The 13283-nt window shown below is 48.6% G+C and overlaps 1 protein-coding gene across 1 annotated transcript; it reads left to right on the top strand.

Annotated features, from left to right (window-relative positions):
* The first annotated feature begins 840 nt into the window (after nt 1–840).
* On the top strand, nt 841–2510 carry LOC123172262 (F-box/FBD/LRR-repeat protein At1g51370). Its single transcript, XM_044589292.1, has 3 exons — nt 841–1788; nt 1895–2026; nt 2133–2510. The coding sequence occupies exons 1-3, from the start codon at nt 922–924 to the stop codon at nt 2493–2495; spliced, it is 1362 nt and encodes a 453-aa protein (XP_044445227.1). The 5' UTR covers nt 841–921; the 3' UTR covers nt 2496–2510.
* Nucleotides 2511–13283: the final 10773 nt, after the last annotated feature.

Below are 13283 nucleotides of genomic sequence, written 5' to 3'. Positions count from 1 at the left end.
CCTTCCCGGGGGAGATCTTCTCGATCATTTGGTTGTACAAGGAGAGGAAGAGGAGCGGAACAGAAGGCACTAGGCGAAGGGAGGGAGAGCTTCGTGAGGAGGCGGCAGAACGCTGTCGCGGGAGGGAGACGACGTGTGGAATATTTCCACGAGTGCGGAGGCGTGGGACCTTTACCCAGGGAAATAGCAGGGTTCGGGCTGGCATGGCCCGTGGATTGGGTCGGCCAAATGTCTTTTTTGATTTCCCTGGCGAGAGTTCTCACGTGGGTTTCGGGACCTGGAAAGTGGAGGGGATCCCGGGGGGAACCCAGGTAACCAAATCAGCCCTAAATTGGTTTGTTTGGGAGAACACAACTTTTTGGCTTCCGTTGTCGAATCTGTTGGAAATGTTCAGGCATCCAACTCCCAATCTATCGACAGTTTCAACTGCTTTTTGCAAGGCTTCCGTTTCTGCATGCAGAGCATCGCTAAGCTGACGACATGGCCCAGCAGAGGCAAATAAAGTACTCCTATGAATCACGGCAAACCACAGGCCAGCGGCCGGCTGTCATGAAGAAAGCACCAACGTTGATAGTCACGGCGTTTTCCTGTGTGCATTCCCGGTGTTTTGGCGGAGCAGGCTGGGCAGCACGCTTCCACCCATCACAATGTCTCCGGAAGGTAAACTGAAACTCATCTACGACGGAGAGACGTCGTTCCAAACGGGGCTTAACTTACGCGTGTTGCGACACATGGGCCGTTAAAACTGGCAAGGAACAACCGGGGTGGACTGTTAAAATGTCGGCGAAGAACTCAGCCCGGCCCGTCGTGTGGTCTCGTAGTAGCAGATGAAGTCCCGGCCCTGCACTACAAAAAGTGAAGTTGAAGCCGGAGACTACGCAGCGAACGGCACGTCCCTCCCTCTCTGCGGCGGCGCTGACCATGAAGATGGAGCCGGCCGCCGGAAAAAGGCCAAGAACCACCGATCGGACCTGTGCAAGACCAACAAGTATTGCTGACCGCATCAGCGATCTACCTGATGCCATCCTCGGTGAGATCATCTCCCTTCTTTCCACCAAGGACGCCGCTCGCACCCAAGCCCTCGCGTCTCGGTGGCGCCATCTATGGCGCACCGCCTCTCTTAACCTCGACTTCCGTGGCCTCCCTGCCAATCACACTGATGTCCTCCCCGGCATCATCCTCGCCGCCCACGAGGGACTGGTTCACCGTCTCTGCCTCCCGGCGCGTTACCTCTCAGACAAAGCCGCTGCCATGGAAGCCTGGATCCAATCCCCTGCTCTGGATAAGCTCCAGGAGCTCGACTTCTACCTACTAGAGCTGCCAAATACATGTGTAGATCTGCAATCGCCACCGGCGTCCATCTTCCGATTCTCGTCCACTCTCCGCGTGGCCACCATCAGCATGTGCTCTCTCATGGACTATTCTGTTGAAACACTCCGCTTTCCTCAGCTCAGGAAGTTTGCACTGGTGGCAGTCGACATCTCGGAGGACTCGTTGTGCCACGTTATCAACACATGCTGCCCTGCCCTAGAGTGCTTGCTGCTGAGAACCAATTTTAACGTTCATGGTGTCAGGATCAACTCCCCTACCCTTCAAAGTGTAGGTATTCATGCGAGCGTTGTAGAACTCACCGTTGAGAATGCCCCGTCACTTGAAAGGTTGCTCTGCTTGAAAATGCATATGAAAATGATAGTGTCAGTAGTCTCCGCGCCCAAACTGGAGACCTTGGGTTGCATTTCTCACCATGAATGGGGCTCCAAAATCATGTTTGGCACCACAGTTATCGAGGTAGCTATGCCCATTGTACTTCTTGCTAGATTTCGGTGTCCACAAAGGTTATGTATGTTTTCTATACTGATTTATGTCTTAATATTGTGTTCCATGATTCATAAAGGGTTTGCGCGTTGATAGCCTGACAACTATGGTGCGTACTGTCAAGATCTTAGCTATCCATATGAATTCAAATCTGGACATGGTTATTGACTTGATGAGATGTTTTCCGTGCTTGGAGAAGTTGTATATGAAGGTGATGGTTTACATTGGTAGTCTATTAGTGTGTTAGTGTTTGCTTTCCAGCCGTTCTTTTGATCTACTTGGAGCTCTAAAGCGGTTTATTCTTCCTGTCTATTCAGATTCACAAAAAAACACCAACAGGGACAAATTGCTGGCGTCGCAAACACCGGAATTTTCTCACATCTCATGATATTTGTTTGAAGACCGTAGTGTTGGGATATTATAAAGGCTTCCAGGCACAAGTTGACTTTGTTACATTCTTTGTACTGAATGCAAGATCACTAGAGTCCATTCAACTTGTGGTTGATTCCAGGAATTACAGCCGCGAATTTGTCTCAGGACAACGTGAGAAGCTTCAGATAGAGAAGAGAGCTTCTAGAGGTGCCCGGCTTAGTTTTACGACAGATCGTTGCCATGATGTTTTGAGTATCGTCCACCTCAATGATTTGGATTTGGCCGATCCCTTTGCTTCTAGATGTTGAAAGTGGGCCTGGCCCCTGGTGGAGTTATTCTTGCATATCTCATTCTGTGTTTTTGTCCAAACTTGTCTAGTTTTCTCACATATGTACACTTTCTAACATTGCGTTATCTCTAAACTTTATGTTAATTGTAAACACAAACAAATCAAGACCAAACAACAAACTTGGGGTGCAGATTGTACAGTGTCTTCTCAGTGTCTATATTGGGAAGCACCGAGCTTTTACTGAATTTTCATCATACATCCACACTGCCTGACATTGGGTCTGTAGACTATAAATCCGAAGAGGCCCTATACTTCTTGACGGTATCCTGCACCTTCTGGCTTTCTGCTGCTGAATATGGAGGAAAAGTTCATCTATATAACAATTGACGGTGAAGACTCTGCTCTTGTAACGTCTCCACAAAGAAAGGGACAGCGTGTTCTGGCCACGATGAGGCCACACAAAGTTCTCTTGGGTGCCAACCGTGGTGGCGCCATCGACATCTCTTTTGCACTTGTTCATAATGCAGTCGCGGCCAATGTAAAAGTTGTCATATCAGAGGTGCGGACTGGTTTCGGTTTATCTCTCAGTTCCATTGTTTCTGTTTTGAGGGCACACGAAAATTTTCAGCTTTTCTGTGGCGCTATCGGCAAGTCGTGTGGCTTATGGAGGTCTTTGATCGCTGTCACACGGGATACCGTCAATCATTTGAAGTTTTTCCTTCATCTGATATAGAGACATGCTGCTGAGGTCTGATATTGTATTCTGAAACTGATCACGGTACCTGAGCGGCACAGTGAAAAAATTGTTTAAAGATACATTAGTTGGTTTGGGAGTACAAGAGATGTATCATCATACATCCACACTGCCTGACATTGGACTGTAGACTATAAATCCGAAGAGGCCATATACTTCTTGACGGTATCATGCTGTCATCAGTTTCTGCTGCCCCATGCACCTTCTGGCTTTTCTGCTGCTGAATACTCCGTATGTAGGAAATGTTCATCTATATAACAACTGAAGCTGAAGACTCTGCTCTTGTAACGTGTCTCCACCAAGAAAAGGACGGCGCGTTCTGGCCACGATGAGGCGACACAAAGTTCGCTTGGGTGTCGACCGTGGTGGCGCGGTCGATATCTCTTTTGCACCTGTGCATAATGCAGTCACCGCCACTGTACAAGTTGTCATATCAGAGATGCAGAATGGTTTGGGTTTATCTCTCAGTTCCATTGTTTCTGTTTTGAAGGGACAAGGAAATTTTCAGCTTTTCTGTGGCGCTATCAGCAAGTCGTGTGGCTTACGGAGGTTTTTGATCACTGTCACACGGGATATCATCAGTCATTTGAAGTTTTGAAGTTCAAGGCTGGCCCCGACAGTAGTATCGAACGCAACTGTTCCTTCAAAGCTAAGCTCAATGGATACAACAACCATCAGATAAATCTTGAGCTTGAGTCCTTCTCAGTGAAGGTGACTTGGGCGGTGTTGGCAAAACCCTGATGGATAATTCTCATCGTTTAGCTTTTATAATGGTGTTATATATGATCTTTCACTGGATGGATATTTCCACTTGACTAGACAACTAGACATTGCTTAATTTTATGCTGGAACCGAGTATTGTTAAGCTCGATATATCTCTGTTTCAGTCCACCTGGTAGAAGACGACTGTTTTTACGTGCGTCAAACGGTCAAAAGCACCAGTAATTGGTTCCAAACAAAAGTGTCAAATTTATCAGCTGCTAAGACGTAGTCCTAACACACAGCGAAAAATCTAAAAGATCAACAGCAAAAGAACACTTGTTAAATCAAAATGGATATGCAAATTGTCCATGCTAAGAATGGCCCCGGAAACTCACCTGCAGCATCACACATGCCAACTGCAACACCATGTAATTATTGTTGAGGCAGGCACCAATTGAGCATATGCAAATGCAGGCTTGGAGAGTCTCCCCACGGACCATAGCCATGCATGATTTGCACAATTGCCAATGTATGCGGTAACTAAATTAACTCATAATATAGTGTGAGATAACATATCCTAAGCATCACCTAGAAACATAGAAAGTTTTGTATGACAGTTCTGAATGACAGTTCAGAGGACGATCAAGCCATATCCTTTTGCAGTATGGGATATGTATTATACTCTAATTATTTTACAGAACATAACTTTGCATTGATTGTTTCAATTTCCATACATATGCTAGTCTGCACACTTGGGGTTGACCTTTTCAGCCTGGTACTTCCAGTAAGTTGACATGTTGACGATGAACTCTTTTCAGCTAACTGACATCATTGTACAGGACAAGTAGTAAGTCGTCAGAATCCATAAGGGCGCGATTGAAACGTCGTTGCATCGATGATTACAGGCGTAAAATATCCACATGGAAAATTTATACGCGCTTCTCGGAGTCAGCCGCTTGGTTGGTTGCTTAGATCCTAAAAAGGGGGCCTTTTTTGCCTTACACCTGGAAAAAGAATACACACCTCCCGCGCTCCATTTCCTTTCCACCCGGATTTTGCGGGTAGCCAGTTTAAGAGTTAATTACACTTTTCATACATGAACTTGTACGGTGCGTACAAATTCATACATAAACTTGAAAACTGACACAAGTTAGTCCTATAACTTGTGTTTTAGGTACATCAAGATACAATTCCGTTACTTACTGTCAACTCTCTATTAACTGCCCACGTGGCTCACCAGCATGACAGGGCCCGCGCTCTCTGGTGTGTGGGTCCCACATGTAATGTAAAACGGGACGGAGGGAGTAGTAATCATTTATTTATGGACTGTGCTAATACAATGATTTTTTCATCCCTAGCGATTCTCCCCGTATCACAGCTTTTTTACGTTTTTACGCAAAAAAATTAAAAAAACACGCACCAGAGTCGCAGACAAGACCTCAGGCGCCCATCCCCAGCTCAACAACCACCTGAGCTAACCCCTCATTGCAATTAAGTCATGCGTTAGTATATATTTCACTACCATCTTTAACGTCAGACAAGCTTCAAAAATATCCGACTCCTTATAGAATTTGAGTACATATTTGAAAGAGAAATTCGCCTCACAACTAAATTGAACGGTCGGACCAAATCAAATAATAAACTAACCAATTTTTGGACATTTGTTTATTATGTATAATAGTACAGGAAACATGCTTTTCCAGTGTTTTCCTTGGATTTCTGTACTGGACAATTTTCGCGAATGGATATATGGTGTCTCCATGACCCTCATGTTATACTAGTTACCTAGAACTTATCGGGGGGATGTTTCTACACTTATTTTAACTGAAACAAAAGTTATCGGGGTGTTTATATGTAAGTTATCAGATATGTGAGGAGTAAATTATTCTGCTATTTACACAAGAGTTATCGGGGTACATTTTTAATTAAAAAATCCCCGATTCAAAATTATCAGGGGGCTTGTGCATAAGTTATCAGGTCTGTAATGCGTTATAGGTCAAACCATTTGTTTACTATTGACCCCCCCCCCCCCTCAAAAAAATATGATATCATCTTAGATTATCCTTATTTCAAAAGTTCAAAATGTTTTATAGGTCAAACCATTTGTCTGAATGGAAATTTGCTTTCCAATAAAAACGTCCTGACAACACCTTCGAAACTAGATTCCATGTTGGATGACTTTTTTGAGAGGGGGGGGGGGGGGTTCAATAGTAAGCACGATTGGGCTAAGTAAGTTATCGGCTGTGATGTGCACACGTTACCATTCTAATTAGGCAGAAGTTACCAGGTATATGTTTTTCAACACATTTTTTGTCCGGGTCAAAAAAGTTACTGTGATGTTGGTACGTGAGTTATCAGCTCTGTTGTGCGTATATTACCATGCTATTTATACAAAAAATTATCGAGGTATGCTTATTATTTTTATTTTTTTAAGGTCAAAAGTTACCGTGGTGTTCGTACATGAGTTATCGACTGTGTTGTCATATATTATCATGCTACTTACAGACAAGTTATCTGGATATGTTTTTCAGCAACATTTTTCCCGTTTAAAAAGTAATCATGTGTGTTATATGTGAGTTATCAGCTCTACTGTGTGTATATTATCATGCTAATTACACACAAGTTATCGGGGTATATTTTTCAAAACTTTAATTCCGTTCAAAATGTTACAGTGGTGTTTGTATATGAGTTATCAGCTATTATGTCTATATTACCATGATATTTACATAAAAATCACCGAGTATGTTTCAACAATTTTCATCTAGAGGTGAAAAGCTGTCGTGCTATTTGCACATGAGTTATCAGATCGGATATGCGTATATTACCATGTTATTTACATCAAAGTTATCGAGGTATATTTTTAAACAACTTTTATCACGAGGATGAAAAGTTACTGTGATGTTTGTACTTGAGTTATCAATTTTGATGTGCGTATATTATCATGTTATTTATAATGAAGTTACCGTGGTGTTTATACGTGAGTTATCAACTTTTATCCTGGTCATTTTTCACGCACGCATACTTGGCACGTAATAGGCACGGCCCGACACACGACTAAACGGGTCGTGCCTGCCTGTTGCACGCCGTGCGCCGTGCTCTTCCTTCGAGGTGAGGACCAACGTCTGTAGATAAGATTATGAAGGTAAAAAATGTCATACGTTACCGTATATTGCAACGACAAGGTCGTGGGCGAATTACCATGCTTAAAGTTTAGGTGATTTACGTAACAGATGGAGGTTTACCTCAAGTTGCGTTGGCTTAGTTGGTTATTGGCTTTCCTATCATCGTAGGGGACGTGGGTTCGAATCTCATTCCAGATTATTTTTTCTTCCGCCTAAACAACAGTAGCTCAATTTGTGGGCGGGTCCACCTTAAATGCAGCAGTGATTGACGTGCGGTCGGGCGGGAGAGAAAAATCGGATCTTAACTGCAGTACAGGTCAACGTGCGAGCAGGAGAGAAAATCGGGATCCAATCTGCGGGCGACCAGATTCGGCGGAAAAAAAGGAAGGGACGACGCGCGCAGGATGAGGATCTGACGGCGCGCGAGTCGTTCGGATCTGATGCAAAAGTCCGGACGACTGGATTTTAGCTTTTCCATTTATTTATTGCTCATGATATTATATTTGGCCAACTTAGGCGTTTCGAACCATGTTGTTTGGTTGAAAGATATCTTTTATAAAGTCAAAGGACAATGTTGAAGATGTCGAGCACATTAGAACATCTACAACTAGACTTCGCAAATCCGGTCTCTTAAACGCCCACAGACGGGCGCGTCCGCGGACACTGACCGGTCACATCTTAAATTTCCCTTCTCACAACCAGACATCTCATCTACCATACCTCAAACCCATACAAAGTCATGCAACTACGTAAACGATGCATTGCACATATCGTCCGGCTACCACATTCAGACATGTCATCGGACTACCAAAACTTGGCATGTTCTACCTACATACTAGCTACGTAGAAGATCATCCATGGCTAGTTGCCCTTCCCGGCACCCTTGCCACCCTTCTCACAGAAGTAGTGGTCGAAAGCATGGTATGGATCTAGCAGGATTTGCTCATCACCGGAGCTGTCCGACCCATCGTTGTCATCCTTCTCTCCTTGGGTGTGGCACAGACTACCCGATTCTACTCTCGGGCGAGGGCGTGCGTGTTCCTCGGCAGCCACTAGGGATGGCAATTTCGGCCATGGGTATGGGTATCCGCGGGTACCCTATCCGAAAATAGTGGGCATGCGCAAGACTTGGCAAGATTTTGTATCCATGGGTAATGGGTATGCATACCCGCAAAATATATGGGTAGGGCATGGGTATGAGATTGCGCCCATGGATAACCCAATGGGTATCCAGAAAATATTAATAAATAAAAACAACTCCTATGATATGTGGGGTCTACATCCAACTCATATTGTCCAACTCTTAATTCCTTATTCCCTAAACCAACCATAGCTAATAGGCTCCCAACAACCAGCTCACACTCCTCCTATGTCCTATGTGACTCCTCGAAATGATGAAATCTTGACTCATCACCAACACACTCTCTTTCAACTCTCGAGCTAGCAAACCCCAGTTCCCGTCGTCGCCTTCCACTATGTCGGCTTCCACCAACCCCTTATCGTAATCCCTTGCCGGCTGGAATTGGCCACACACTACAGGACATCGTGTCGGTACTAGATTGATTGCCCGTCATCACTTGAATATTACACTCATGTATGTACTTCTTTAAAATTTAAATGCTATATATGTTGTACCCATTGGATACCCATTGGGTATAGGATACCCGATGGGTATGGGCATGGATGTCAATTTATGCCCATGGGTATTGAAATGGGTGGGTATAGAAAATTTCTATGAGTATGAGTTTGGGCAAGAGGAGGTTGTACCCACCCATACCCTACCCATTGCCATCCCTGGCCGCCGCTTCTTTACAATGTGGGCGTAGATGCCTTCCTCCTCCGCGGCGGCGCGCGCCGCCGCATCAGCCACCTCCGCCGCCGCTATGTCAGCAACAAGGCGGGCCTCGGCTACTCTCATCCTCTCCTTCCCATGGCCCAGACGTTTAAGGCCGGTTTGATGCGCCGTTCTGGGTTGAGTTTTTTTTTACCGATCACTGACCGAGCCATCCGTCGCCCTAGCATATAAAGGGAGAGGGTTGAGGCGCCCGGGTATCGATTTACTCTTGCCTATCTCATTTCTCGTCATGTCCAAACTAACTTGACTTGACGTCGTGCTTGTACTGGCAATACACACTTTCTCTGTATGCCCATCAGCACCATCACGCAAGTTGTTTGCATTATTGGGCGTATCTGTCGATATATCTTGCTTTTCACCACAAAGCAGGAAAAAAGAAAACCACTCACATGCATACGTACAATAATACTCCTACTACCTGCAGTATAAAGCACACCAACAACTAAAGCAAAGCAGATAATGTATATAGGCTGGTATAGCGGCGCACATATTCTCACCATAAATGAAATGCTCATGCAAGTTAACTATTGGCCTGTTGCTCGCCGACGAATATACCCGCACAATTCGTCAAGGAGCAGGAAGAAAGTGTGCGTAAAGGTGCGCGCGTTATTGCTCATCCGCTCGTCAGGTTAGCTAGCATGTACAATCAATCCTTGCTAATTTCACTTGCACAATAGGAACCACACATAAAGAGGGGTCAATGTATTACTTTGCAATCAAGATGTGTTTACTTGAGGCGTTTATAGGATCTACAATGCGAAATGAGCGGCCACAAGAATATTTTCTGTACTCGAGGCATCTAAGTAGAGATAGCTGGTGCAGCTTGACATCAAGTATTGCGTAATAAAGTGGTCAATCGACATAGAATGTGTCACACCTAACCAGCGGGTTAGTGTGTCCTAGAGTTGGCTGGTGGGCCCAGCCAGCTAGCCAGCCAAGTGGCTGCGTGTGTGTGCGTTAAAGGGTGGCCGCCTGTGGCCGTGAGGGGATATGCGTGCGTTGACACTTCTTGTACCTGAATTCTTCCTCTGCAATCCATCCCTCCTTCTTCCTCTGCAAGTCACTCTCTGCTCTCGTCCTCGAACTGGATCCCCTTCTCCTTTCTTCCTTCTTGGGGTGTTACAACTGGTAATCAGAGCCATCCTCCGCCGAAATTTTTTCTTCCTTGCGTGATTGGGAGTCGGTAACATCCACCGCGCCGGTGTGGTTTGCTTCAGCGAGCCGCACGAAATCCGTCGTGGGGTTCGACACCCTTTCCGAGAAGGACCACGACTCATTCCAAGGCCTCGGCGGCAACGCGGCAAATTCTCGCCGCCATGGACGAGGGGAGCACCAACATCACCAAGATGCTAGAGACGCTGCTCGCCAAAATTGACGACCAGAAGGTAGCGCACGAGAAACAGATCGAGCTCCAGGCCGCCTTCAACGCGCAGATCTCGCAGGAGATGCGCGGCCTCTCGCGGCAGCTTGATCTGACCCAGGCGGACCTCGACCTCACGCGCAAGACGGTGGAGGGATCGGCCTCTCCGTCCGGCTCGGTCACCATGCATCCTCACCAGCACGCGCAGCAACAGCAGCAACCTCCACCGCCCCCTCCTCCTCCGCCCCCATCGCCGCGCCCCGTACTAGATCCGGCACGCCCGTCGTCTTCGCACGCGCGTCTGAGCGACCACCGCTCACCCCTCCTTCCCGTGCCACCACAGGGCGGATTTGTCGTCGCGCCGACCGCGTCTCCGACGGGCTACAACAACAACGACTACCACAAGCCCCCGAAGCACAATTTTCCCAAGTTCGACGGCACGACGCCATACTTGTGGCTGGACCGCTGCCTCGCCTACTTCAAGCTCTACAAAGCGACTGCCCACCAGTGGGTCACCACCGCGGCGATCTACATCGACGGCCAGGCCGCGCACTGGCTTCAAGCGTTCCGCCAGACGCATCGCAACATCACATGTGACGTCTTCACGTCGGCGATTTTGGAGGAGTTCGGCGCCGAGGAATTTGAGGTGGTGATGCACAAGCTGCTCCAGCTCCGCCAAACAGGCACAGTCGCCGAGTACCGCGCCGCGTTCGACGAGCAGATGTACCACTTGCTCGCGCTCGATCCGTCGATCAATACCAAGTTCTTCGTGACGCAGTTCCTCCTTGGCCTGAAAGACGAGCTGCGTGCACCGGTGCGCCTCCAGGCACCCTCAAGCATCACGCGCGCCTCGGTGCTCGCGCGCATCCAAGAGGAAGAGCTGGGCACGACCCGCGCGCGACCCCGTATCACACCCGCGGGCCGACCACCACCAACAACAGCCGCAGCGGCACTGCCACAGCGTGCCGTGGCCGCGCCGTTCGCGCCCAAGGAGACGAGTACGCGCGGGAGCGGCAACTATACGATTTCCGTCGCGCGAACAATCTCTGTTTCAAGTGCGGCGACCGCTACTCCAGGGAGCATGGTTGCGCCCAGCCCGCGCAACTGCTCACGATCAACGTGGGAGACCACGGGGAGGTGCTCTCGAACGACACCATCCATGCCCTGCAACTGCTCGACGAACCGGGCCCGGTGGCGCAACCCCCTGCCTTGGCCGCGGACGCACCAGAGTGTTGTCTGCTCTCGTCGCAGGCGCTCGACGGCACAGATTCGGCGACGGCGATCAGGTTGCGCGCACTGGTGGGGAACCAGGTCATGCTCCTGCTGCTCGACTCGGGTAGCACCCACAGTTTCGTCAACAAGGCGTTCGTGGATCGCCTCGGTCTCGCCACGGAGGAAATGCCGCCGACCGAGGTGCGTGTGGCCAACGGTGACAAACTCACCTGCAACCGCATCGTGCCCGGCCTCAAATGGTGGCTGCAGGGCCACACCTTCGAGACGCCCATGCGTGAGCTGGAGATCGGCGCGTACGGCGGCATATTGGGCATGGACTGGCTCGCCCAGCACAGCCCCATGACATGTCATTGGCAAGACAAGTGGGTGAAGTTTCTGCACGACGGCGAAGAGGTCACGCTCCGCGGGGTTCCAACCAAACCGGCTACTACGCTCAAGGCAGTCAGTCCTGAGGAGCTGCGCAAGATGATCGCCGGCAACGATGTCTGGGCCATGGCCATAGTGGACACCTGTGGCCCTCCAGCGCGCCAGGTTCGCAAAGGCCCAAGTCAAACACCACTGGTAGACCTGCTCGAGGAATTCACCGACGTGTTTGCGGCACCGCAAGGGCTCCCTCCCCATCTCCAGTACGACCACGCTGTCACATTGGTGGAGGGCGTGGTCCCCGCGAACACGCGCCCGTACCGCTACTCGCCGCTCCAGAAGGACGAGATCGAGCGGCAGGTCAAGGAGATGCTGGATTCCGGCGTGATCACGCACAACGTCAGTCCCTACGCAGCGCCAGTGTTGCTCGTGAAGAAGAAGGACGGCACCTGGCGATTCTGCGTCGACTACCGTCGCCTCAACGACGCCACAGTCAAGAACAAATTTCCCCTCCCCATCATCGACGAGCTGCTGGACGAGCTGGCCGGCGCAGCGGTGTTTTCCAAACTGGACTTGCGGGCGGGCTACCATCGGATCAGGATGCGGGAGGAAGACGAGTCCAAGACGGCGTTCAAGACACATCATGGGCATTTCCAGTTCAGGGTCAATGCCGTTCGGCCTCACGAACGCACCTGCCACTTTTCAGTGTCTGATGAACGCCATCTTCGGTAAGTATGTCCGCAAGTTCGTCATCATATTCTTGGATGACATCTTGGTCTTCAGTGAGACGATGGAGGAACACTTGGAGCACCTGCGCCTCGTCTTCGAGCTGCTCCGAGCGCACCAGCTGTACGTCAAAGAATCCAAGTGCACGTTCGCCTGCGACCACATCGACTACCTCGGCCATGTGATCTCCAAAGAGGGCGTGGCCACGGACAAGGAGAAGACGCAGGCCATGGAGCAGTGGCCAACACCGACGAACGCCACGGAGCTGCGCGGGTTTCTGGGCCTCACCGGCTACTACAGGAAATTCGTGCCGCACTACAGCATCTAAGTAGAGATGGCTGGTGCAGCTTGACATCAAGTATTGCGTAATAAGGTGGTCAATCGACATAGAATGTTGTGAACGTTTGCCTTATGATGTTGTGGCACTTAGTAATGCAACCTGCGTGGTACACCGGTACTTGCACATGTTTCAGACCGCAAGGTTACCAGAGTCTGTTCCTCAAAGCCGACAGACATGCAGAACAAAAATTAGAGAAACAATCATCAATCAGTGATAAGATGAAGATTTCACCACTTCCATTATGTTCGCTAATATTAGCTAGTAATCAATTCCTTGTTGCTCAGAATTTCATATTTGGCCGATTAGGGCGTTTCGAGCCATGTTATTTGGTTGAAGGGTAGTCTTTATAAAG

The sequence above is a fragment of the Triticum aestivum genome, chromosome 1A, assembly GCF_018294505.1.
Source record: "Triticum aestivum cultivar Chinese Spring chromosome 1A, IWGSC CS RefSeq v2.1, whole genome shotgun sequence".
NCBI lineage: Eukaryota > Viridiplantae > Streptophyta > Magnoliopsida > Poales > Poaceae > Triticum > Triticum aestivum.
This window is presented reverse-complemented; position numbering and strand designations above follow the sequence as displayed.

Excerpts from the sequence above, each read along its gene's own strand:
- LOC123172262 (XM_044589292.1), top strand. The coding sequence starts at position 922 with ATGAAGATGGAGCCGGCCGCCGGAAAAAGGCCAAGAACCACCGATCGG. Across the intron at positions 1,789-1,894 it reads TTGGCACCACAGTTATCGAG|GGTTTGCGCGTTGATAGCCT; the intron begins GTAGCTATGCCC and ends TGATTCATAAAG. Across the intron at positions 2,027-2,132 it reads TGGAGAAGTTGTATATGAAG|ATTCACAAAAAAACACCAAC; the intron begins GTGATGGTTTAC and ends CTGTCTATTCAG.